At 38.1% G+C, this 27,702-nt stretch overlaps 1 protein-coding gene across 1 annotated transcript in view; it reads right to left on the reverse strand.

Moving 5' to 3' along the window:
- The window catches only part of LOC146594795 (uncharacterized), a 198,735-nt gene that overhangs the window by 73,185 nt on the left and 97,848 nt on the right, over window positions 1–27,702 (reverse strand). The window contains 1 exon segment of the mRNA XM_085306972.1: window positions 755–807. Within this exon segment, the coding sequence (XP_085163098.1) occupies window positions 755–807 (53 nt within the window).

Genomic DNA, 27,702 nt, shown 5'->3' on the forward strand with positions numbered 1-27,702 from the left:
TCCTATCAACAACAGGAATGATATTCAGGTTGATGAAGCTCCTTAAACTCAGTGAGAGACAATGCTTCCAAATTCAGAAATTGTCTTAAAAGATCTGAAGTAGTATATACTGTCCAAACAAAGAGGTTAAGTCCTTAAATACCTTCATTTGGAAGGACAGAACAGTCACTAGATAGAACAACCAATTTGAGAGAGATTATAAAATTCAAAGAGATTTCAATATAACAGAAAAAAAATTGATGAAGTAAAAAAATGACAGAACTATATACTTTCTGTAATTATGGGTAATATCTTGTGCTCTTAGACTAACCTGCATGTGTACAAAGCAAAACCAAAAAAAAAAAAAAAAAGAGCAAGATCTGAGTAACACCCATTATCTTTCTGCTTTCCTTCTTTTGATAACACAACAGAAACCAAATTCATCTTTGAAGTCACTCTTACGTTTACAGGACTGAAAGGAGTTTCACAGGTATTCATCAGATACAGAAGATTTTCACTTTTTGAATATTTTGGGAACAAGTTTTCACTTAGTGAATCATATATTCTGTTAATCTAAAATAAAGAAGGTTATGGATGGATTTTAAGAATCTGCCTCTCAGTAAATTCTAATTATTATTAAAACCTTCCGCATATGTTGGGAAATGCAGYTGTGTTGCTATCATTTAGCTTATGTCAAAATTATTTTCCATAATTACTACTCAGTAAGCCTTCAGTCAAATTTTCCTTTCAATTACACCAGTAAAGTGAGACTTCAGTAAAGTTTCTTTGCTTTCTCCAAGACAAGAATTTTGCTCCCAGACTTTTTATCTTTTTATTAAGTGAAGTGTTAAAAAGAGAGAGAGAGAGAGAGAGAGCATGTCAGATTATATCAACACAGTTACCTTTGATAGAACTATAGTGATTTACACAAAATCAGAATCTAGCCTACTATCATATCAGATTATGTAGAGATGTGGTGAGGAAGGCTAAGGCCCAGTTGGAACTGAGTCTGGCAAGGGATGTCAAGGACAACAGGAAGGGCTTSTTCAAAYACATCAGCAGCAAGAGGAGGGCTAGGGAAAACGTGGGCCCATTACTGGATGGGGTGGGGGCCCTGGTGACAAGGGATGCAGAGAAGGCAGAATTACTGAATGCCTTCTTGGCTTCGGTCTTCACCGATAAGGGCAACCGCCAGGAATCCCAGAGCCTGGACATGAGGGAGAAAGTCTGGAGAAGGGAAGACTTTCCTTTGGTTGAGGAGGATAGGATTAGAGACTTTCTGGGCAAACTTGACATCCACAAATCCATGGGCCCAGATGSGATGCACCCTCAGCTACTGAGGGAGCTGGCGGATGTTGTTGCTAGGCTGCTCTCCATCATCTTTGAAAGGTGCTGGAGAACTGGAGAGGTGCCTGGGGACTGGAAGAAAGCCARTGTCACTSCAGTCTYCAAGAAGGGCAAGAARGAGGACCCAGGCAACTATAGGCCGGTCAGCCTCACCTCCATCCCTGGAAAGGTGACAGAACAGCTCATTCTGGATGTCATCTCCAGACATACAGAGGAAAAGAAGGTGGTCAGGAGTAGCCAGCATAGATTCACCAAGGGGAAATCCTGCTTAGCCAATCTGATAGCCTTCTATGATGGAATGCCTGGCTGGGTAGATGAGGGGAGAGCAGTGGACGTTGTGTACCTTGACTTCAGCAAGGTTTTTCACACTGTTTCCCATAACATCCTCCTAGAGAAGCTCAGGAAGGGTGGGTTAGACGAGTGGACAYTGAGGTGGACTRAGAACTGGCTGAAAGGCAGAGCTCAGAGGGTCGTCATCAGTGGTGTGGAGTCTAGKTGGAGGCCTGTGGCTAGTGGYRTCCCCCAGGGCTCAGTACTGGGTCCCATCCTGTTCAACTTTTTCATCAACGACCTGGATGAGGGGACAGAGTGCCTCCTCAGCAAGTTTGCTGATGATCCCAAGCTGGRAGGAGTGGCTGATACACCTGAGGGCTGTGCTGCCATTCAGAGAGACCTGGACAGGCTGGAGAGTTGGGCAGAGAGGAATCTCATGAGGTTCAACAAGGGCAAGTGCAGAGTCCTGCACCTAGGGAAAAATAACCCTAGGCACCAGTACAAGCTGAGGGCTGAACTGCTGGAGAGCAGCTCTGCAGAGAAGGACCTGGGAGTGCTGGTGGATGACAAGTTGACCATGAGCCAGCAACGTGCCCTTGTGGCCAAGAAGGCCAATGGTCTSCTGGGGTGCGTTAGAAAGAGTGTTGCCAGCAGGTGGAGGGAGGTGATCCTGTGCCTCTACTCAGCCCTGGGGAGGCCTCATCTTGAGTACTATGTCCAGTTCTGGGCTCCCCAGGACAAGAGGGACATGKRGCTACTGGAGAGAGTCCAGCACAGGGCTACAAAGATGATCAGAGGGCTGGAGCACCTGCCCTGTGAGGAACGGCTGCGAGAGCTGGGCCTCTTCAGCCTGGGGAAGAGAAGACTGAGGGGGATCTTATCAACGTGTACAAGTACCTGAAGGGAGGGTGTCARGGGGACGGGGACAAACTCTTTTCAGTTGTCCCGTGTGACAGGACAAGAGGCAATGGGCAGAAATTGAAGCACAGGAAGTTCCTCCTGACCGTGAGGGGGAATTTCTTCCCTGTGAGAGTGACGGAGCACTGGCACAGGTTGCCCAGAGAGGTTGTGGAGTCTCCTTCTCTGGAGATCTTCAAGGCCCGCCTGGATGCAACCCTGTCTGACATGCTCTAGGTGACCCTGCTGAGCAGAGGGTTGGACTAGATGATCTCCAGAGGTCCAGATTTCCAACCTTACTGATTCTGTGATTCTATGATCATGGATTAATCATGAATTTTGAAGTAGGAAAAAGGAAATAAAAATCCTTTCCCTGATACTTTTATCATCATAAAACAGTATTGGATTTTTTCCCGTCTTACTTCTGTAACTTTAAATAATCTGCCTTTACGGCTACAAATGATGTATTGGTTCCCTTAAATATCTCTGCAAATGTCACAGCGTAATGCAAGTACTGGAAGTCCTGCACCAAAGTTAGTTGGTTCATATAGCATGAGAGTTGGGGGGGGGGGATTATAAATAGACAAGCAATAACMTTTGAATACTCAGCATAACATCAGATTTACACTGCTAAAGGTAAGGATACAATTCAGCAATTAAAATTATACGCTCTCAACAAATATCATTTTGATCCATGTATATAAATACAGGCCATTGACACATGTAGATACTTGTACACACTTATACATCCACAAGAACCCTATACTTGGTTAGAAGCCATTTCATGCTCTTCAGAAGTACTAGAAATCCCTTTACATCCCATTTAAATTTCTACATCTAGATTCTGGGTGTACATTTGGAGGGGCCGTTATGGAATTCACACATAAGAGATACAAATGTTTGTTTCCATCTGATCTTTCAAGCTTTCATAATCATACAAGCATTTTAGATTAAAAAAAAAATCTACTTTTTGGAAATCCCCTTAATTCCATTGTCATTCTTCATTACTGTGCCAAAGTCTCCTTATCCCATTCTGCCACAGCTCAAAAATGTGTGCATATGTTCATACAGATGAAGAAACACAGCTTGGCATATGACAATCTTGGAAATCAGTGCGTAGGTCAGCACTAAGCCAGGACAGCTAAGCATGTTGTCTAGGAAGTTTCATGAAGACAGAGCTGATGAAGCCTGGTGTGCTCTACAAGGGTGCCCAGTGTCCCCTTAGCTTTCCTGACCTTGGGGTAGGGGACAGGTCCCAGCTCAGTCTTTTCCTGCCTCAGGTCACCTTTCTGCTTCCAGTTCTTCTTCCCTGCCGTACCTACCACACGCTGGGCTAGCAGGTTAGTGACTAATTTCTGCTGGACAGCTGACTGCCCATCACCTCCTGGAGTAAGAGAGCTAAACCTCACTTACCAAGGAGAGACTTCTTAGAGAAAAGTGGTGCTGTGGCAGGGAAGAACATTTCTGCTCCAGACCTCAGCTGATTCCATGTAATTGCAAATGCTTATCACCTTGTAGTTTCCCAGTCCTGTATTTTTCCTACCCCAGTCCKTGCCTTTTCAGCCAAACACTCAGAACTGTGTATCTCATGTTATCCCTTCTCAGTTACCCTAATACAAAACCACCCCCCTCCACTGACGACCCTGCAGTAACCACTCCATCTGCCTCAGCTGTGCAATGGTGCAGATAAAAGCCAGCTGTCCACTTAGGACATTCACAGTTTGTACCAGTACCATTTCCAAGGAGCTCCTTAAACACACAGTGTTTATGCTGTCCCACTACTGAAGACAAGAGGGAAAAAACAGTCATACTTGTCCTCGATGTAGAACAAACAACTTTCCAGCATCCTTTAACATACCAATTCTTTCAACATCTGTACTGAGAAAGACATAGCATAGAAAACAACAAAATAATACCTTTCCTATTCTTCTTCTTGCAAATGCAAGCACTTGCTCTCATCTGTATATGTGTCCAGCTGTAGGAATGGGTGGAAAGAGATGGGAAGTGTCATTTCCTTTTTTTGCTTCTGTCATATATAAAGGGAAAAAGAGCATATGAGAAAGCCTCAGTTCTTTTAACAAGAAATCAGGATTGAGTTCAGGTTTAGCAAATCTCAGGACTAAAGCATGTTCAGCCTTGCAGTGTATTGAAAATTAAGCTCTGTAAGGTTCACACATTACCTCCAACCTTAGTTTAAAGATAATAAAAGGTTAGGACGGAGGCAGAGATAAGGTTTTTTTTGTTTTTTTTCCTAGCTTGGTGAAAAGAAAAAAACAAACATGATGGTTTCAAAAAACCTATATTCCACAACAAGTCCTTAAGACTCCCATGTGCTACATCAGCAGCACTACATCCTCGATTTTTATTGTAATCTTGTGGCTTTTTATTTGTAACTTATATGAAAAGAATCACATTGATTGGGGCAGATTTAACTCAGTAAAACCTATTCTACTGAGATTGTCTGTGCTAGGTGATTTTATCAAGTTCTCTTTTGGTTTCATTTTCTTCCTCATCCCTATCCCCAGGGGAGATTGCAGCCCAGCTTGCAGAGCAAATTGCCCTAAATTGAGTTCTTTCTCTGCCATATACAGGCCTGCCTTTGGCTCCTCAGCTTGAAAACTTTATGCATTCTTATTTTTCTCCGTCTTCCTTAACAGTCCCCTTCTCTTTTCCAATTAAAATGGAGAAGTTTGCACCAATACCTGCTCCCAATTAAATGAATACTGCATTACCAGCCACACTCTCAGATCTCCTTTACCCTCCCTTCATTAGCCCTATTCCACTGAGGTTTCCTGGCTGTCTGCCAGGGATTTATGGCAAGAATTCAAAATCTTGTACACTTTATCCCCTCAAAATCATTCTTGAATTTAAGCAGCCTGCTCCTTGGGCCCAGCATGAGAAATGTTAGTAACTGATTCAAAGGGGAGGAAAGAAAAGAAAGAAAATGATTTATTTAAAAGGTTAAAAAGCTCCCATAAAAGAAGCTAAGCTAAARGAGGTTAAACTTCCGGGCTAATTGGCTTCCGTTTCCTTTTAAAAAATCTTTCTGGAAGACAACAAATGACAGGAAGGTGTTCCTGTTTTATTTAAGAGTATTCATGTCTACCGAAAACGTATCATTCTCTTAATACCTCAGGCATGTTTGCTACTGCTCACTCAAATTACAGCCCAGCACAGAAAAAGCTAAGCAGTCAGAAGCTTAAGCAGCTGGGTTATTGGGGGGGGGGGCGCTAAATTACCACTTAATTTCCCAACAAATGGTGAGCACTGCAGTACCGTGGCATTGGCCACTCTCGTCTGACACTTAGCATAGCTAACATCATATCAAGCTGTCAGCAATGATAGCCMCATTGGCAAGTCTAACACAGCAGAGGGAAGTACTGTATCCTTGTATTACTATTTAAAACCATATAAACTCTTCTCAGAGATCTTGTAAGTTTGCTGTATTTATCAAAAAATAATTTGTCAAATGCCTCAGCAGAATTTGGTAGCTGAAGGCACTTGCATGGGACTACAATTCTTCTTGTGAGCAGACTTAAAGAAGTTGTTTAATGTATTTAAAACAAAATTCTGATATTAAGAACAGTCCTATTCACAGTGACTATTTATCTTGAAATCAACTCCCAATCTACTTTATCTTGAGAACAACCCTGCAAGCCCCACTGTGGACTCTAGAAGAAGCTTTTCTCTTTGAAAATACTACCAATTTTTTTGAGAGCTTTGCAGGAGTGTTCACAGAAATTTCATGGGAGAAAAATCTGGCAAACTGAATACCTTCAAATGGATATACTCTCTAGTAAATGCAGTAAAGCCAAGGAAAACATGTTCTCTGTAGTACTGAATTCCCACCTTCCATTAGCTGGCCATTTCCCACTGCTTCCCAGATAACACTGAACTGGTGAGAACATTTTCTGGGAGGTGAGGTGGTGGTGGTGGGAGCTTAACATCCTGCTTTTAAGGACTTCAATGACTCACAGGCTACAGGTTTAATTTTCTTCTTCTCTTCATTTCTCACCTAACATTTCTTGATGTTTCCTTTCCAATGAGGGTAATCTCTTTGGATAATTCTTTAAAWGTAAAGAAGAAACTTCTCTCCTTTTTGCTCCCATTTCGTCTGCTGAAGCTGCTTCTGATCTTGTTTTTCCARTTCTGCTTTACTAATTGCTGCTTCTCACTCCCTTCTTACAGATGGGAACAGAAAAGGGTATTATAACTAGGATAACTAGTTAGGATAGCTGATTGTATGAATAGTAAATAATACATTTATAATCTTTCTGTAAGGTCTTATTGTATTAACTCATGTCCACAAGGAAGTGACAATACTCCCTTAACCATTCCCTTCTAGATAGGCAACAAAAAGAAAACTAGTGCAGGAAGTGAATTGCCATGCCTAGTTTTTGGAGCCAACCACAGGGAAAAAAAAAGAGTAGCCACTGTGCAAGAACATACAGAATATATATAGCACTCTAAAATAACTAAATAAATTCTATCCCACTAATAACATAAACTTCATCTGACAATTAACTTAATATATTAAAATACAATGCAGTGTCATAATTACTATGAAGTAAAATAAGTTCACTATATCCATATTAGGAAGTCCCAGTGAATAGCAGTCAAYGTCACAAAACTGGCAGGTTGTTGGGCTGCATTCAGTATTATTAATACTTTCTGCTTAGAAAAAGCCACATATAACACAAGCCAAGAAAAAAAAACACAATAAAAAACTTCAGGTTAAAAAATTCATGGATAAATATTATGGATACATTGTGTTATGGTACTTTATATTTTCTGGATATTTGTGTGACCTACAAGCACCATCAAGCTATAGATTTTACATAAGGTATTGTACAAACAAACAAGTACCAATTTCTTCAGTGATTATGCTAATTTAAAGATTGGCCTGAACTTGTGTTCAGGTCAGGGCTTAAATGCTGTGGTCCTTTTTGTAGTTTTTTGACAGATTCTCTGATTATCCAAGAAAGAGTATAATCCTCAAAAATGATCTGGTATTCTGATATTTTTAAGTTTTATGTCACTGAAAGTCTATGACCAGGAAGAAATCTGTATTTAAAAGTTAGCTGCRAAAATGATCTAATTTTTAGGTCTCTAATTCTTGGAGTGAGATCAAAAATCTCTAGTTCAGTTCTTAGGTTCCTTAAATAGTACATGGAGGGAAAAAAGTTATTTTAGAGGAAACCAGCAAAGCTGTGAGTTACCTGAAATTATTATATTCACAAGCAACYGCCTACAATGCATTTTGAGAACTACTAAAGACAGATTAGTTCTTTACCTATATTCCTAACCTTCCTAATTCACATACCAATGCCAAGTATACAGCAAGATTTCTTGCTGTATACTTTCTCCTCTGACTTATGGCATCTCTATTTGACATTTCTTTTCTAAATTGCAGCAGAACTTCCACAGCAAGACTGGAGAGTACAGCTCCCACCCAGAATAGCCCATCATTCAGCAGCCTAAAACAGACTTTTTGGCAATGTATATTTGAAMCTTCTATGCTAGAGGAGGGAACTGAGTCCAGTCTTAAGTTTCAAGTGATTGAAAATATTTTTTCAACACAATCATTCTATAAAAGAGTAAATTGTTCTTCTGTGGAGATATTTGAAGAGTTTGGTAATACAGCAATAGCACCATTTTGATAGGCATCTTCTACAGGCATAACCTATCTTTTTGATAGGTTATGGTGTGTGACTCAACAAGACTACCAACTCAACGAGTTCCTTAGAATTATACTCTAAAATTAATAGTTTCTGCATATCATCAGGTTTGTACATGGTGTAGATTCCCACCTGTTCAGCATGATCAAGACTGGGATGGTCCTGGAAGAGCTCACAAGTGCAATTCTATGCACTAGAAGAATTTTAAAGTAACCAGAAGCCTGTATCCTCCTACTTAACCCCATGTTTAGAGGGCAGCTAACTATAGACTTCCCGTTTTAGACTTGGGTATCTCAATTCCACACAGTTCTTTTCTGGATTTGGCCCTTGATTTATGGGAGGATTTTTGTCTTCCTAGATGAGCTCACACTGCAGCCTGCATTTAGATTTTTCAGGTCAAAATCCTTATTATACTGTTCTATCCCTTGCTGATTAACTTCTGTTTCCATGAATGAATGAAAGCTGTCTCATTTTTTGTGACTCTGATAAAAAAACTCTTGACACATATTTTGAGATGCGAAGCACAGCCTACAGAGGCCTCTGAACAGATCCAAAAATAAATGAGCAGAAAGAAGACAGATCACTGACCTTTAATGCCTCTGATTATCAAGACAGGAGTGTTTCTTAAACTGATTGCCTTGGACTAAGTGGGCAAATTATCCCTCACTCTGTGAAGATCATCATAGATCCCCAAATTTATGTCCAATACAGGTATCTGCAGCCCTTAAAAAAATCATACAAAAATAAACAAGATTCAAGTAAAAGCATTTTTCTCCCAGCTCAGATTTACCTTCAAATATCTTCCTCTTGTCTTCAAAAGCTACATTAATATATTTATAATGCTCCTTTAAATTACAGTATTATTAGTCTTTCTATGAATTTCAACTACAATACACTTTGCCAGTGTTAATTGGACCATATGCTTCATTTGTTTTACCCTTTAGTCTGCGAAAGGCCCTGAATATGATTTAACAGATACCTTCATATGTAAAGCAATTAATTACATATAATATTTCAATCATTTATTTACAACTCAAAAAGTACAAAGAAATTCTATTCTCATCAGACCATATTGACATTGGAAAGGAACAAATCTCTATTGATTATGGTACAGTAAATCTCCAGCACCTTGGGAGCAGCTCATCCAACAGTTTTGAAGCAATCTCCCTCCTCTAAGTGTATCCTTTTTCCACATACAAACAGATCAGTTAGAATATGTCAGGCCATGGAAAAATTGAAACAGTTACAGTGCATTAAAAATATTAAGATAAAATCAGTAAAAGAAAGGTATCTAGTGTGGACCTGAAAATATAGTGGCAAATACTGAAACAAAACATATTTTAAAATGTCCAAAGGGTATTTAAGAAAGCATGTCAAATTACTCTGTTGAAACTGTATTGATAATTAATTATACTCTAGTGTTCCAATTATTTTTGGTGCTAGAATCTCCTTTCAGCACTGTGTTCCCCAGCGCAACCAGGATTTGAAAAAAGGTATAAAGAACGGAAAACTTTCATTTTTCTCCTTACAATAATCTATTATTGGGAATAACTTGAACTACATGAGAGTTTCAAGTGAAACTTCTGGTTTTGGCATACTAGTTCATAGTTAATGGTAGCAAAATACTTCTTTGCTGCCTCCGAGAAATGAGAGTAAAGTTAAGTTTTTTTGTCCAAAATAAATTACTGAGAATGAATGCAGTTCCTTAAGAGGTTTCTGTGTACCTTGATTCCTATGAACTTTTTGAGAAGTCTGAAGGTGCTATCCCTTTCCTAGTTTAATAAATGTTATTATTATGACTTTTACAGATTCTTAAAACCTAAGAAACAGTTTAAAATACTAACAAGTGTGACATTTCTGCCACAACTAGTGTGCTGTTTTCAGAAAGGAAAACCAAAGAACACAGAGAATAATTTTCTTGGTCGAGGTCATCCACCGACTCTGCAGCACAGACAGGATTGGGATTTCACGTTCTGGAATCTCTGTACTTCAGTAACAAGTATCCCTCTTATAATTTTAATAAATAGTGCATTTTATGTCACAGAAGGTATCACAGGGCTCTTACATGCCCTCAAGTGCTAAAACATATCAAATAAAGCACAACAAAGTAACACCACATAAATATATAATAGATTATGTCATTGTGCAATGCAAAAACATTTCAACTGCTGCATTTCTCATATTTCCCTTAGCCCAGAGGAAAAACTCTGGTGCTTCTTGGCTCTTGAGCCTGAAGCAAAATCGTGAAACAGACTGAAGTCATGCAGTATCTCAGGGTCCTCCTCGTGCACCTTATTGCTGAAGTGGAGAACTACACAAACGAGGTGCAGCACAGAGCCCAGGTAGACAAACTCAGCCACTCTAAGAAGAGGCAGCTCAGATGCCCATGCTTTTTAATTAGTTTGTGCCATGTTCATTAGCATTTCATAGTTCATGCTATGGTCTTTTAGTTAGTTCTTTTAGAACTAACAATGCCAGGAAGCACAATGCAGCCACATGCTTATCAGTTTGATAGGGAAATTTAATGAAGGGGATAGTAAAAATGAAAAATTAGTAGCAGCCTTAAAGCCATATCAAGGCAAGAGGAAAGCGGTGGAGATCCTGATGCATGGCAAGTATTTCTGGCCAAAGTATGAAGAGCTCATGGATCACAGACTAGTACCTGTTTTCTGACCGCAAAGAGGTTGAAATGACTGTGCTATCATATGCCTATTCTTCAGTTTATTTACTTACTCATTTTTAAAATTTCTTTATTTATAAGGAGAAAATAATCAAGAAAACTAGCTTTAAAACTTTAAAAAGCTTTCTATTTATGGCCAAAAAGTAAGGTGCAATACCATACAGAGAGGCAAGTCTGCCCTCAGCAATATCTTGCTTCTGAAACAGAGGCTCCTCACTTTTGTGGATTTTTTCTCATCATTAGAGCACAGTAGGTTACTACTGGGAACAACTCAGCAAGAGCAGCCAACCACGCTGCTTTGTGTAAGGCAACATATTCCAAAACTGTCTCCTGCAAAAAAAAATGGGAAACCACCTTTGCATGGGGGCAAGATGCCACTGATACAGCTGACTCAGTGGGAACCTCTTAAGAGACCACCTAAACTCACTAATACGAAGACAAACAAACCATTGGTTTTGCTAAGGGTTAATAAATGGAAATGCCCCTAGAAAGCACCAGTGCTTTCACAGCAGAAAGAAGAGGTCACCTGCCCAGTAATAGCAGTAGTGGGAATGAAGGAGAGCAAGATCCCCCTGCTTTCTGCAGGAGGCAGCCCTTAGCTTTGCTCAGCTGCAGAAGAGCAGCCCGAGGTAGGTGGTGTGCGCATCTCTTGTTCGCCCCACACCTTCCTGCAAGTTCTCTTATACTACGTTCTGTGTAATCAAGTAGAGTTAAGAGATGCACATAAGAGAACATAAACTTTTAGTGGATCTTTTGGATTACTCTTTTGAAAAAGTTATAGACCTTGAATATTCTTAGTGTTGTTTACAACATGTTAAAAACATTTTCATTTATTTGTCTAATCACCACATGCAATTTAATGCCTCATATTTTTTTATTACTAGGAGTCTATGAGACYTATTCTGATCTAGTAGTTACACCAGTATAAATCAGGAGTAATTCCATTAAAATCAGTGAATTTTGATGGTGTAAAAATTGGAAGCAGTACATAATGACTTCAAAATATGTTTTATTTGTGAATCTTCACGATGGTAAGTAAACCAGATTTTATAATAAGAACTCATCATGAAAAACATTTTATGTTAGGATTTTAATAGTCTGATGCACTCACAGTAGTCTATTTACTATCTYATCCATGCATACAAGCACTGCAACCAAGTGAACTTTGAGTTAAAGGACTCTATACCTCTAGAGCCAGCACTGGTCTGTATACTTCATTTTAGAGTCCTAAGCTATCATCAAATAATTTTTCTGCCTTACCTAGTAGAGAAGAAGCTAAAAATTAAAAGAAAATGTTTAAATAGTGTAGAAGAAGTATCATAACTTCTCAAACATTAGGCAATTTTGAGATATAATCATGCATAATCCTCTTCAACCTAACTAACCATAAAAGATAAGACATAGTGATCTGAAGTCACAGGCAGCCTTAAAAAACTGGTATGGTCACGTAGAATATCAAGCAAGAAAACTCAGGCATATCGGTATAATTGCTTGTTCTTGAAGTTTTTTTCACAATAATAGTTCAAATTGCATGAAGATTACACGATATTTTTGTTGGGGGAGAAAAGGGTTCAGGGCTATCTATAGTTTATCAAACAGCTCTATAGACATCTCCAAATATAAGCACAATTTCAAGCCAAAACACATAGCACACACATATTTATTGTGATATGACTCTAAACTAAGGCAGAGCAGCAGGAGGGAAATGAAAAACTTTTGCATAACTCCCTGCAGAGCTCATTCCTGAGAGGTAGGATGGAGTTTCAAAATCCTCATCTAAATTCAGTAGACAGGAAACCTTCACTTGATCAGCTTTCACCATACCGCCAGATGTTGCTGCAGCATTGGTAAAAATAACAGGATCACAAGATGTACGATGATTAAGCTATCAATAAAAAGTTCAAACATCTATTTATACCACTGCAAAAATCAACTCYCTATGATAGAAAACTCAGAAAGAAAATTTATTATTGAACAAAGTAATTGTCTAAACTAGTTTTTGTTATTCCATAATACATCATTTGTAGTTAAAAACAGATGAAAAGCAATAAAATACTTACAGATAAATCATGTAGCAATAACCATATACCAAACTCTTAGCAACTACAAGTCCTAACTTTTGCTCCCCAGATAGCAGTAGCACTTTATTTGATTTCATAACAACACATGCATGATGGCAAGGAGTGATGGATCACTCATATCCTCCATACTTCACTGAACTGACCAACCCTCTCTAGGCAAGTGAAATTATGGTCACACATCTTTAGTTCATGCATCAATAACAATTATAGTCTAATGTGTTTCTTGAGGCTTCCACTATAATGGGGGGAGAGGGAAAATATTGCTTGTTTGTTTGTTTGTTTGTTTGTTTTTTCATAAGGGCTCCCTCCCATGGACAAATCAAACCATCCAGAAAACAAACAGTGTAAGTCGTGAAATGACTGATATAACATAAACCTTCAGGGAGAAACTGTGATAAACTCTGGGACAGAATAAACATTTAGTGTTGCCCTCTCCCAGTATTTCATATGGAATCTCACAAAGAGATTAGCATGCAGTGCAGTTATTTAGATTTTGTTACTGAAGGAAATGTGCAGTAAGAAATACATTTTCACATGCTATAAAATGAAATCAATATAGAATGAAATGCCTATACAGAACTCTAAACACTGTTTAGCTAGCSTCTCACTGACTAAGAGATCTTGTCCCAAAGGCAATGCCAAAAAAAGGGGTGAATTTGCAGTATCTTCTAGTTTGTGCTTCTAATTAGTTATGCTTGGAAAGACTGGACCTGATGAAGTCTTTCCTTCATACAGATATGTAGCTCTGCTTGAGTCGAATAAGACTCAACTTGGTTTTGGAGAGTGAAGCAAAACGGCATGGTGAGTCAGAGTACTTAAAACCATTCCCTTGAAGAAGTGACTATCTCTTTCTGTTGACAGCAGAGAACTTAGGAAAGCTAGGCTCCTAGCTTAGGAACATCAGCACTGAAGATCGAAGCACTCTGTATTTACAGCCTTTCGAATTAGAGCAGATTTTGGCTTAGTACATCATTTCAGTTGTCAAACATAACTGCTGAGAGAGAACACATGGAAGAAACATCTCTAGTAAATTTATTTTCTATTTTATTGGGTATGGAAATAAAACTTRTCATCTATTTGTAGTTTAGATACAGTGATGGAGCTAGCTTGCATGTTTTTCCTCAGTTTAGCCCTCCCAAACTGAAATATGAGGTAATGCAATGTAGTATGCTCCTGATATTCTCTTATCAGATGTGAGACACACACACACACATACAAAACAACATTCCAGATAGGTAGCATATTGTTGGAAACTGTACTTTTAAATGCTTCAGCTTTGGGAACAAAATCTATAGAAGGACTGTTCTGCTACGCAGAATATTTGTAAATAATCACTGAATAATTTAATGCTCAGTGCTTGAGACCTTTGCTGAGCACCATATAGTAAAGAGAAGTTGCAAAACAAGAGTAAATAATAGCTGGAGAAAACAAGACAATCAGAGAATTCAGGATCTCTGAAACACAATTGGAAACAGTTCTAGAGAAGGGAATACTTATTACTGAGTTAAAAGTGTGTCAAGAAGGTCCAGTTTTTGGCAGGTTGCTGAATCAAAACAATTGAGAAATAGAATCAAATTGTCTCACTCTGCATTTGCAATCAATAGGTGTCCATGTCAAAGAAGACCATCAGAAAATAACCCTATTACTGCCAGCATCAGTTTTTAATGCATTTCATGTGCTCCATAATTTTCAGCTAGCTCAGATAAGAGAGGCTAACTATGAAACTACATTTCAAAAATGTGAGTACTGTCCTCTCATCTGAGGGAGATATATTAAATCTGAGGATATCTAAAGAAAATGTAAAGAATTTGCAGTTTATCCAAGGCAATTTATACAAGTATTGTCATTCTGGCAGGACTAATCAAGTTCCTGACAAAGACCAGATTGTTATTAAAATCCGGCAAGGGAAAGATGGGAGAGGAAAGGGACCCAAAGGCTTTTTTTATGGCAGGAGATAAAAGGGACCAGGGGACCATTCTCTGGCCCTATGGTCAACTGGCACAGTGTAGCCTGCATCCTTACAGCTTCTCTACCTTATCTTCAGAAACAGGCTGGCCACATCCAGACTGCTTATTGAGACTAGACTTTCACTCATGCTACCCACTATTCTAGAAATGGGGCAAAACTCTGATGAGACCATGCTCATAGCTTAACAGTATCAATGATCAGAGGGCAGCTCTCAGATCCATGCCTTAGCCCTGTTAAGTTTGCTAGAATAGATGTAGCAGAAGATACAGCTGGAAGATGAGAATTAATCCTACATGGAAAGTGAAATGAGCCAAGCAGCAAGAATCACCCAGTCAAGAATAAAATATGGGGACATGGAAAATATTTTAAATCGTTTATTAGGACTGAAAATTTAGAATACAGAAAACACAGCTAAGGCATAATAACTCAAAATCAAAATCACTTTGGAAAGACCACAGACTTGCATAGACTATGAAAAACAGTACAATACCTGGTATATGGAAAAAAATGAAAGGCATGCAACGGTTCACATCAGTGCGTAAGTTTGCAGGCACAAGTTAAGTATGCACATCATAGGCAAAGAGACACACAACTTCCTTGGATGAATATTTCATGGGAGGATTGCCCATCATTGCACCAGAAGATAAATAGACTGTCATCCTGAAAGTAAATGGGACATTTATTAACTTTACACTGGGCACTGGAGCACTAAGCCATGTGATGTCAAATAAACTATTATTAGCATTAAAAGAAGAGGTACTGGAATGCAATTAAAAATACATGCAAAATAGAAGTGTAGGTAGGTCATAAACTAGCAAAAATAAAAATTYGCAGCAGCAGTTTACAGGTGCAAAGTCTTGGCTATACAAAGAGTGTGATATTCTTAAAGGATTAAAGAATCRAAACAATCAAGGAAAAGTTTGAAGACTTCTTGGGAATGGAGAAATTCTGAAGCACAGATAGCAGCTGAAAACCCAGAGACTCCACAGTTCATGTTCCTAAGGAAGTCCCACTTAGACAGAAGGAACCAGATCAGCTAAAAGAATGAGTTGCAAACATTCTTTAGAGAAAGAAGAGAGAAAACTTTTTCTTTACAATTAAATATATGAAACAGCAAAATGTCTACCCAAAGAGTCAAGAAAGTGATACAAGACTGCTTTGGAGTGGTCAGGAAATTCCTGACTGACCGCATTCTTGGACGAAAATCTTAAATTCACAACAGTGCTACAACAGATACGTGAGGAAATACAAAATCAAATGCCAAAATAAGTTGTTTGCAATGGTTCAAAGGAATGAACTGGTAAAATTCACATGAGGCAATATGATAAAACTGTAGATCAATATTTTATGCATTCTGGCCACTGACAAAAGCTGAGTCCAGGCAGAGAAAAAGACTTTGGCCTTTAGTTTATGGCACAGAAAAATTCATGTCCTTATTTATAGAAGACCAGTATCAACTGTAAACAACCTAGCATGAGTGCCAAAATGAGCTAAGCAAACACCACACCACTGAAAATATGGAGATTATTTTTTAATTACAAATTGATGGTTTGCAAATTGATTACAAGCTGAGGGGAAACTTGTCGACTGGAGGAAAATTCTCTAGAGCATTTGATAAAACTTCATTGGAATAAAATCCAAAGTTAGATAGTTACTATTAAAGTGATTTTTAAACACTATTCCATTACAGAAAAAACATAGGTTGTAGCAGTTCAGGACAAGAACTTCAAAAGAGGATTATTAGTAGTAGTGCAGACTAGCTTGTATAGAACATTTCAGGCCATAAAATAAAATCAAGACAGAGACCTGAATTCAAACAGGGGGGTTAAAATCATTGGAATGGTGAGCTGACAATGTTACTGAAAAAAAATCTTAAAAAGAATAAATGAAAGATAAATCAAAGGACTGAAAAATCCAAGAGACAGGCTAGAGATGTTTGATACTGCTCCCAAATACACAGTGCTATTGGAGAATTTATCCAGGCTTTGTCACATGTGCAAAAATATAGCCTATGTCAATCAAGAGGGACCTATCTGATAAGACAGAGTAAATTGTCCTCTGGACTAAAGTAGWCCTTGATTTATTTAAACTGACTAGGAAGATGTACATATTCATTCTAGACTATCATTTAAATTTTCCTGAGATAGCGTTACTAGAAAGTATTTTATTTAAACAGGTGATTATGCAAATGGATTGTTGCTAGACGTGGAATATCTGACAGTGCTAACAGTGGGCCACAGTTTGCTAGGGAGGACTTGAAACAATTTGCAGTGAAGTATTTGTTTACCAATGTGATGATCTTTAAAAGGCTACAGTAAAACAATCTGGATCCAAAGAAGATGAGCATATTTAAATTAAGCCTCATTAAGTCTGCCTATTCCCCTCACTTTCTGTCATCTGAAAGAAAACAATATTCATGCTTTCTTGAGTGAATTAAGCATCCCTAGCCAAAATTTACCTTCCAGAGGAAAAGGTAAGCAAGTCATGACCTCCTTTCCTATGTGTCTCTGTGAGCTAAAGAAACACYGCTGTGCGCTGACCATAGCATGTGACCATACAACTCCTCTTGTGCAGACCAGSAGAGAAGAGGCTGCTGTCACTTCTCGGTAACAGTACTTATCACTGCAGAACAAAAACAATAATAGGGATGATACAGTGAACAGGCAGATTTATTAACAMAATTGTCCTGCGCCATGGTTATCAGGGCAGCTACCAGCTTGTTTTCTTTTGGGCTGGCCTGATTTTAGTCCTTTGTGCCCTCACCTGTGCTGAGACCAAGTCCATAGCCATCTCGCTTTTGATCTAGGTGTTGGGCTATAGAACTTCTGTAAAAAATGTTTTAAAATAGTAGGCAAGACCTTGTTGTGGTCAGATGTAGCTTCCTCAGTTTAGATTCTGTGATCACTGGCATCAAAGGAATAGACTGGCTTCTTATTTAAACAAGATACAGTCTTATAAGTATGCTTATAAGCCTTAACTTCCCTTTAGAGTAACACAGGCAGGTCAAATGCCTTTTGTCATCTAAAGTTTTCTGTCTCAGCTTGGTTTCCCCAAGTAACTCTCTTTTAAGGGACAACTCCTTTTCTAAATCCTCCATGTTTCTTCCCATTTCAAATCACCTACCTGGACACCAACCGAAGTGCCAGAAGCCACACTTCTGGCTGCAAGATAGCTGGGCTACAAGGTCAAACTCAGCAGAAAATGTGCAGCTTAGATATTGAATTTTCGTGATGTTTAGCTCAGAACGATATATCTGCCTTGTTGCTTAAAGAAGAGTTAGAGTACATTCCTGGGAACACACATCCCACATTTGACCTGCCAAGGTCATCATAAGAGGAAGTTAAAGGTTTAGGAAGCATAATCTCTGAACCAGCTGAGTTTAGACACTGCTAGAGCTAAGCCGTGCTGAAAAGCTCTCTGAAGCACTTCCTGAGGCTTAGGTGTCTAGGAGAGCCTGCTCTTCAGCACAGAAGTACCTAAACGTTTTGATGATCTAGAAATAGAAGTTCAGCTTTGTGCCATTTCTTTTTCCACTACCAGTACGGGAATATGAAATTAGTTCCTTGTGCCTGGATCCTGCTGGGGCTTGCAGGGAGGCCTGAGCTGCACACACTATGGAAAGCTCCTGCCCTSCACGCCTTAGTGACACAGCTGAGTTGCAGACGGTGATTTCACTGTCGGTACTAAAAAGAAACAGAATAGTCGTGCAGCCTAACCTTTCTCGCTAGATCATCAAAAAATGCTGTAATGCAAAGAATTATATRTGAAAATAATTATTTATGTATTTTAATGTACGCATTTTTTTATGAATTAAAATTTTCTCTGATAATTATGGATGCATATGTTATGACCTCTTCATTTTTCAACACTTTGCACGGTATGCTCAGCACAATGGGTGCAACAACGAATACTCAAACTTTGTTCAGGTCAAGTGTTTTGTTTTGGGGTTACTTTGCTCTTTCGTTTACCTCCCTTCTTTTAATTTAGTTCATTTTTAAAAGAAAAACGTCTATTTGGAACAGAAAATAAAAATGCTTTATTTTTACATAGCAAAAGTATTTTTACACTTCTGAAAATACATTGTGCTTAAAACTTTCAAACATAAATATCTGTGTTTTTAACTGCTCATGCCTTTTTTTTTTTCGACTGAAACTATCAGGCATATTCTGCCTTTAAGGAAAGTCATTTCACTCACCAAAAAATCCGTGTTTCTAAGCATATTTACTAATTATCAAAAGCCTTTGGCTTACCTCTTTCAAAGAAAAAGAATCAGTACCATTCCACTGGTACCTTAGGACTGTCTTCGTGGTACTGTAGCTGCTAACAATAAAATTACTTGTACTGAAAGTCTTAAGGGAGCTATTGCAATGAAGAACGAAAACAGCAGATGTTACCCAATATAAGTACTGGTAAGTATCAACTAAAACATAACTCACAAAAGATAATACAAGCACTTAGGCATTAGTAGATACAAATAAGCACAAAAGTGTATGCTATTTTCAAGAAAATATGGTATCCAATGGCTTTAATCAACTCTATGGACTAAATAATGTAGTTAGCAGTAAAAAAAAAGCCTTTATCAACTTAGAGGTGTGCAAAAGAGCCTCAAAACCCACTAGCTCTTTTTCCTTCCACCATATAATAGCAAAAGTGATTCAAAAACACCTTTAAAAAAAGAAAATTCTAGTCTGAGACCATTCGTACTACAAACTAAAAAAGAAAAGAAGTGAACATAGGGAGAGTGAGGAGGAATTTTAAACAGGAAAAAATTTAATATCCTGATTACACTACTAGAAAAGTTTTATCACGATAACAGTCATATAGTAGTCATTTTTAAAAGTTCCAAATTCATGCTCAGATGAATTCTTTTTAAAAAAAAATGCAAGATAAAACATGGGATTGGGTTTGCATGTTTTTTTTTTTTAAAAAGGTACTTTCTTTGAAAATATCACATAAACTAGAAGAAAGCATATTGTCACAGCACTTTCTTGTACAGGTAGTACTGCTTAAGCAAAAAAAAAGAAAACAAAACAAAGAAAAGAAAGGATGAATATCAGGATGAATTCAAGTTTTAAGGTTCATTGTTATTGGTGAAAAAACAGGAATGACAAAAATCAAGAACCTGGAAGCTGGATCGTGTGCTGGCTTGCAACTGATGCAGTTCAATATATTTCAAGWCAAATATTTTTCTAGCAGGTGACCCTTGTCAAGGAGGGAAACATAAGTAATTTATTTAAAACGCTGCAAGGACACAGCAAAGTAAAGCACAAGACTCTTCATAACAGGGAGGATGTGAACAAGCGAAAGGAACTTGTGGTAACTAGCTATTTCCACAGAGTAGTCCTTGCCACAAAGTTCACATTATGGTTCAAGCTTTTTTCCACAGTAAAGKCTTTTCACTTCTTCCACTTCCTCACAAAATTCACCCCCTACGCAAAGAGCTTCCAAGGCCTATGCTAAAGTCTTTTTTCCTAATCCTTTCCCAACGGAATTTCTGTTCCGCGTGCACGAGTACTGGGGGATAGGCAGTTGTGCGCCCAGATGGAGCAAGAGCAATATAACAGCGACAGCAATGAAGAAGAATTAAAAAAAAAAAAAAAGAAAGAAAATAAAGGTCCTAAGTTTGGGCTCGGGGTGGAGCGGAGAGATCAGAGGATTTACATCTGCATGGCTCTTTGCTCTTGTCTCAGAGCTATGAGTTGGTGCTGGGCAGTAAGCGGYGGCTGAAACCCAGAGCAGGCCGCCGCTCGGGCTGAGTACGGATGAAGAAGGTCTGAACCTAACGGCTTAAGCGAGCAGAGGTTTAATAGAGGTCTTTCTCAAYGGAGTGGATTTCACTCTCCTTGAATGTTATGAGCATCAGGACAGAGTRGAAAGTCAAATGGAGGCAATGGAAGGAACCTCTTGTGAACCTGTGATCAGACTTGGAAAAATGAACAGAATTAAAAAAAAAGGTGGGGGGAGGGGAAGGAAAAAAGGAGAGGGGCTGTTTCCTTTCTCAATATCTTTTAATTTTTTCTCCCTCTTCTACACAGTGATAAGAACCACACTACAGGACTTTCCAGATAAGAGCTATAGTATATGAAGAAAAGTGAACGACAAATTAGGAACATGGAAAATCAGGTAAATGAAGACTGGCCTTTTTCTCCATTTGCCTATTCAGTAAWTCCCTATTTTAAATATACAATAATGCGTAACTCAGGAAGACTTCAGAGCTAGTATGAGAATGACTTTTCCAACAGCGACAGACAAGATTCAGAATGAAAAATTTTACTGCTAGGCAAGAAAAATTTGCAATAATTTTMTGTAATACAAGCAGACTTTTTTAGTACTTTTATTGCAGAAGCAATTCTAAATAACAGAGCTTGTCTTATAATAGCATTTCTATAATAACGGTGTTTTATAACAGAAGTGCTATTATTACAGAAATGGTATTATAATAGTAGCATTATTATTGTAGAATCTTTTCCATAACAGGAGTGCTAAATAAGCCCGTTTGTATTATAGAAAATGATTGCAAACTTCTTCCATGGTGCTGAAAATGCCTAATCTTTTCTGACTAATGTGATCCAGATTTTAAGAAAGATCATAAAAGTCTAAAAAATCTTCGAAAAGGAATCCATGCTGCAAAAGAACTGAAAACTCTGGCATGGCTCAGCAAATGGTAAATCTGACACCAAACTGAAATCTAAACTCAAATTCCAAACTAAAAGCGATTTAAAGCAGAAGTTAGCAGAACATGTCTTGGAGAAGTGTAAAATATTTTCAGTGCTGAAATAAGGCACTAAAAYGTTGGAATATAATCTTAGGTGATAAAAAGATGTAATATTCAGTAACAGTCATACCACAAAAATGCTTTGGAAATATCTTATATCTACATCAACTATATTAATATAAATTTCACTCATCATTCAATAAAGTATATATTGCTTTGCCATATACTTAGGAAGCATTCATCTAAAGAATTTAACGGTATATATAGGGAATGAATAACTAAATTTAGGTTTATAAAATTCAACTCCGTTTTATTAAACTTATCTGGTAATACTTCAATGCTGAGATTCTAGTGCAGTATAGAAGACAAAGAATTTAAGTTCCAAAGCTACTGACCTTTTTAACATTAAAATAAAATCCTATATACTTCTAGGTTGATACAATCAGATTATACCATCTGGTTAGGATAGAGTCTATGAAACAGTAAAGTAAGAAAATTCAATAAACTCATATCCTCTGCAGGCATTTTTACATTTTTTAGACTGTCATGAAAGCTTTAGATGTGTGTTTGTATGAAATGAACTTATTTTATTATTGATTTCAGGCACAAGAGAGTTTTGTTGGGTATTTTTTTTACAGTTTGCATTGCTATAGACAGTATTTTTTGTTACAGCAATAGTCCTAGCTCATAATCACAAAAGAAAGTTATAATGAGCTATCATTTTTTGAGACTGAAAGATAAAATATTACACAGAAAGACATACTTTAAAATGCCTATTTAAGAAATATTTCTAACCTAATAAAAATAAAAATTATTGATCAGCTTATAAAATGTACTGACATACACATTCCAATACTTGCTATGGATACAATCCATGCAGTCAACAGAGATTATATATTTGTTCCAAAAATAATGGTAAAAAATTTGCAGAAATGATCTTGCAAAAAAGACACAAAATTAACCCTAATTCTGCTGCCTCCTCTGTGTTTGTGATTATAACATTTAATCATAGAAGCAAGTATTCTCATCTTTAAGGCTCTTGCCTCAATTACGGTTTAGTTCTGCACACACTTAAGCTGAGAAACAAAAGCTCAGTGACTCTGAATGATATACTGCAAAAGTTGTTCTTTCTCCAAGAAAGAAAGAGAAAGTTGCTCTTTAATTTCTCACTCAAACCACTCTGTATGGCTTACTTCTTCCTCAACCCTGACAAAGTCCTGCCAGTTTCTCTATGTCAAAATATTATTAATGGTGCTACATCAATGATGCTTTCAAAGAGAAAAGTTTTAATTAAAACCAGGCACAGCCTTCCARTGTGTCTTGTTTGCTCCATTTTTCACATTGGGTATGCTCTTTGGGGCATGAAATGCTCATTTTTGTCTTTCTCGTAGGCAAGAATATACTTATTTGTTATGAACCACAAAGAAAAATCAGTGTAGATACTATAGTATAACATTCTTCTTACATGGCCTATTGGTCATGAACTTCACGTAGGGAAGTTTCTAAAGTGCCCACTCGTGCTATCCCTTGCTAATTCTATCTTTTTTTTTTTTCTTGGTACCAAAAACATTCGTATCCTTTTCAAGCACCTGCAGTTTCCCTGCAAAATGATTTTTTCCAATATTTCATTTTATTTTGGCAACTTTGTACATGCTTGCTACACTCAGCAGCTGCAAGCCCACTCCGTGCCTAAGTCACTGTTCCATTATCTCCTCAAATTTTTTAAACCCTTGACTCACAAATATATAAATTAGGAAATGAAGTGAATGCCTAAGCATTTTCACAGTCTGTTGATGTAGTGTTAAGTAGCAAAACTGTATCCTTTCCCTACCAGGCTTCCTRCTCCTCATAAGCAAATCCAATTCCAAATGAGATCACGGTACTGTGGCCCCATTCTGAACGTTACCTTACGCTTGTGGCAGCGCAGAAGAAAACACCCCTGGCTCTCGTGCTGTGTTTCAATCTCTTTGAATTTCTCCAGGGGCTTGAATATCTGCTGAAAAGCTCTCTGCAACTCTGAATACACCAGAAGAGGAAAGGGAAGCAAATACCAGAGAGAGGGGGGGCTGTGTGAAATGTGGGGATTAGTTGATAAAAAATAAAAATGTCAAGCTGCCTGCAGTGGAAGCAAGAAGGGGTCGAGGGTAATAAAGCCAATTAGCGGAGCAGAGGATAAGAAGCCATATTTGAAATAAAGGAGTGATAATTTTAAGCAGCAAGGGAGAGATTAGAATATAGATGTGCTAATGGCATGCAGTTGGGGAAGGAGATGGTGAAGTACTGCATTGAGAAAGACAAGACGAAACCCAATGCAAACCCTAACATTTCTCCTAGCTGCTTCAAATTAATGGTCCGGTATTTCTGGACTAGCCTCCATGCTGAACGATGCACAGATTATATAAACATCCTGATTCTCTTGCTTGCRGCATTATTCTTGCACATGTGAATGTTTCTTGCTTATTTCCAAGCAACTTTTTTTCCTTTGTAATAAGCTGAGTTACTACACTTCTTCCTCTTGACTAATATCCTTCTATTTTGCATGGCCTTACAAATATTCACTGTCAAATATTACCTTAAAATAAAACTGTTTTCATTTTTGGAGTACTTCCTATAATTACTCATTTTATTTTGTAGGCTATTTGCTGGTACCTTACCAAATCGTTTCCATATTTTGTGCAGCTCTGCACTTGATAATAACGATGTAGAAAGAGCAGAGCACAAAATTTGGGCTTAATTCAGATTCTATTTATATAATCTTTTTTTTTAAATACTTCAGTCACTGAACACACGGGCTTTGTTTTTCAGCTGTGTCAACGGCCTTAAAGAATAGCGCACACGCAGCATCCCAGTCTAGCGCGCTCACCAAGGCAGCKTTCACTCTGCGGCCTGTCGGTTTACATCAGAGGCACAGCTGTGACATAAACCAGCATTTCAAATCCAAACAATATTTTTGTAGTCACGGGGCTTTACTCACACATCTCGAACATCAGATTTGGTACCTAAATGTGTTTGCCTCTGATTTCGTTATACTCCTGTTCAATAATAACTACTCTGAATGTAAACAACCAAGGCTTCAAAGCATGCAGTATTTATCAGTGGATTTATACCAAGGCTGAATTCTGGTATTGCTGAAATTAAAACTCAGACTGACTTCAGCGGAATCAGCATTCACCCCATGAATCCCACATCTCCTGCTCACTGTGGAAGCAAACATAAGATTCCTACAGCAGGGCCATTCTTTGCCAGGGGTGAGTCTGAAAATTYGTATCAAATTGAAATAACATAAGAGGTTTTTTAACAAACTGATCGGCTGGATAGTAACAAATCACCATGATTCAGTAGTAACCACCTATGGTTTTAAAAGAACTCACACACAAAATTGCTGATCTATTTACTGTAGTACATAAACGACCACTTAAATCTGCTTTGGTACAGGCAAAAGGAAGATAGCATATATAATAACTATTCATTAAAAAGTCTCCAGAGGTGATCTAGGAACTAAAACACTAGTAAGTCTGACTTTGCTACCAGAGAAGCTGGTAGAAATTATAATGACAAATATGCTTAGTAAACATATGGAACATCCGTAAGCAGAGCTTCTGTAAAGCAAATTGATGCTTCACAAATCTATGAAAGGTCTTTGAGACATATGATACATCCCGCACCAAAGGACTTAAAAAATTAACAACAAAAATTGAGGGATAAAATAAAGATCCTTTTAAGATGATCTCCAGAGGTCCCTTCCAACCTTACTGATTCTATGATTCTATGGAAAGATAGAAAACAAAGGTTATAAATAAATGGTCAGGTTTCAAAATGAAGAGATGATATGCAATCTTAAATTAAAGCTACTCTTAAAAATGAGGCAAATATTGCAGTGACAAAGCAATGGGGTGMCACAACATTATTGCACATACTCATATCTTCTTCTGACTACAGATAGTTGCAGAAAGAGAACAGAATCACAGAATAATGCAGGTTGGAAAGTATTCCTGAAGGCCATCTGTTCCCACTCAGAGCAGGATCTGTTTTGAAGCTAGATCATTCCTCATAGCCTTGTCCAGTTGAATTTTGAATATCTCCAGGGATGACAGTTTCAAAATTCCTCTTTTACAACCTGTTCCAGTATTCAATAGCCCTTGGGGTAGGGGTGGGGGGACTGAGGAACCTTTTCACAGTCTAACTGTAATTTTCCTTGTTTCTTGCTTCCTTGTTCGTCATGTTTATCGCCTCTCATCTTTTCACTGTTACCTCTGAGAAGTGTTGGTAGGTCCTGTCTTCTCTGTAATGTCCCATAGGTAGTTCAAGCCAGCAGTAAGATCTCCCTGGTCTTTTMTTCAGCTCTCTCTGCCCCTCTCTCTATGTTGTATGCTCCGGTCCTCTAATCACCTTGCTTGCTCTTTGCTGGACTCTCTTCAGTGTATCACAGTCTTTCTTGTATTGGGGAGCTTAAAATCGGACACTACTCCAGACGTAGTACCACAAGTGCTAAGCAGAAAGAAAAAATGCTTTCCTCTGCTTTTTGACCATGCAGTTGGGCTTCACTGCAGCAAGGACACCGTGCTGACTCACAATCAGCTTGTCTACCAGAGCCTACAACCTCTTTTCTGTATAGTTTCCTTTTATCCTCTCAATTCACAGTACTGAGGGACTAACGGATAAAAAAGTGGATGGGTTTCAAAACAGTGGATATAATGAACATGGCGAGGGAGAAATCAAGATAGCTTCAAATACGCTACGGTGGATTTTAAATTGTCTTGGTTGCCACTCAAAAAATTTTGAAGATATTGCAGATAATTCTGTCAACTGATCAGCCAAATCCACAGTAGTGGTCATGAAGAAGGTAGAAAAATAAAGGAAAGGAATGTACAATAAAACAGAAAACATCATTGTGCACTATTCACGAAGTACTGCTACTTCTTCAATACATAGCATGTAACTGCTTTTTTTAAAAAACAACAGAATAGCAAGAGAACAGTAGAAAAGGACATGAAAAACAGAGGCATAGAATTGCTTTCAAACGAGAAGAAAAACCTAACAGACTAGAATCCAGCATAGAGAGCATGATCAAGTGGCAGTATAATAGAAATCCAAAGTCATAAACAGAGAGAAAAAGAGGAGGTTGAAATAACTGTTTCTCAGAAAACTAAAACTACAAGTACTCGGAGACATCAAGAAACAATAGCTGTTTAAAAGAAGCATTGCTTTCTATAATACATGACTACACTGTGGAGCTGGAGTTTTTCTTTCTGAATCTCTGGGGGCCAGAAGTATAAGCAGGTTCCAAAAAGGATTAGACCAGCCGTAGAGGATAGGTACAGTGATAGTTTAATAACACGGCACTCCCAGCACAGCATGCAACTCCTAAAGCACTGTTTGCCAGAAATGCTAGAGTTAGAAGAATTCTGCAYGTTATTGTCTTCAAATATCCACTACCTGTCAGTGCTTCAGATCAGATGCTGGTCTAGATGTACCTTTGATATGACCTACTTTAACTACACATATGATGATTCCATGTTAAGCAGAAATATGAACTACAGAGAAAATAAAATAWAAGTTACCATACTGACTGTTTTGAGGGCTGCTTTTCAGAATAAAATTGCCTCTCTTCATATAGTGAGCCTGAAAGTACACCATCAGGTGTAGCCAGRACACTTGCACTATTAGCATGCATCCCAGCCTGTGAACTTACAGGTACTTTGGCAGTATGTCCTTCAGAGACTAGATATATGTATAATCAGAAAAGGATGAGAAATGGGAACAGCAACAGAYTGTTCACGGTCATGTCTCTGTGTCAAATAATGCGGGACTCTTGAGTAGAAGAAGAAAAACAGGATTTTATGGCTATTTCTGTCTGTAGTTGAGGTACTCCCTAATTTCCTTTTGCTCACCTTGTAATTTCAGCTGCCTAGTCTTCTGAAATTTAGAATTTAGAACAAACTTTAGAATAGTTTAAACTTTGTATTGCTTTTGACTCTTAAACTGGGTTCAGATGTCAAAACACCCCAACCATGTCCCATATCTACGTCCTTGCTATTTTGGTAGACCAATATTCTGTATTTGGTAACTGCAAACTCTAGGGTA

This window comes from Rhea americana, unplaced genomic scaffold, assembly GCF_003343005.1.
Source record: "Rhea americana isolate MKP2758 unplaced genomic scaffold, rheAme1 scaffold_25, whole genome shotgun sequence".
NCBI lineage: Eukaryota > Metazoa > Chordata > Aves > Rheiformes > Rheidae > Rhea > Rhea americana.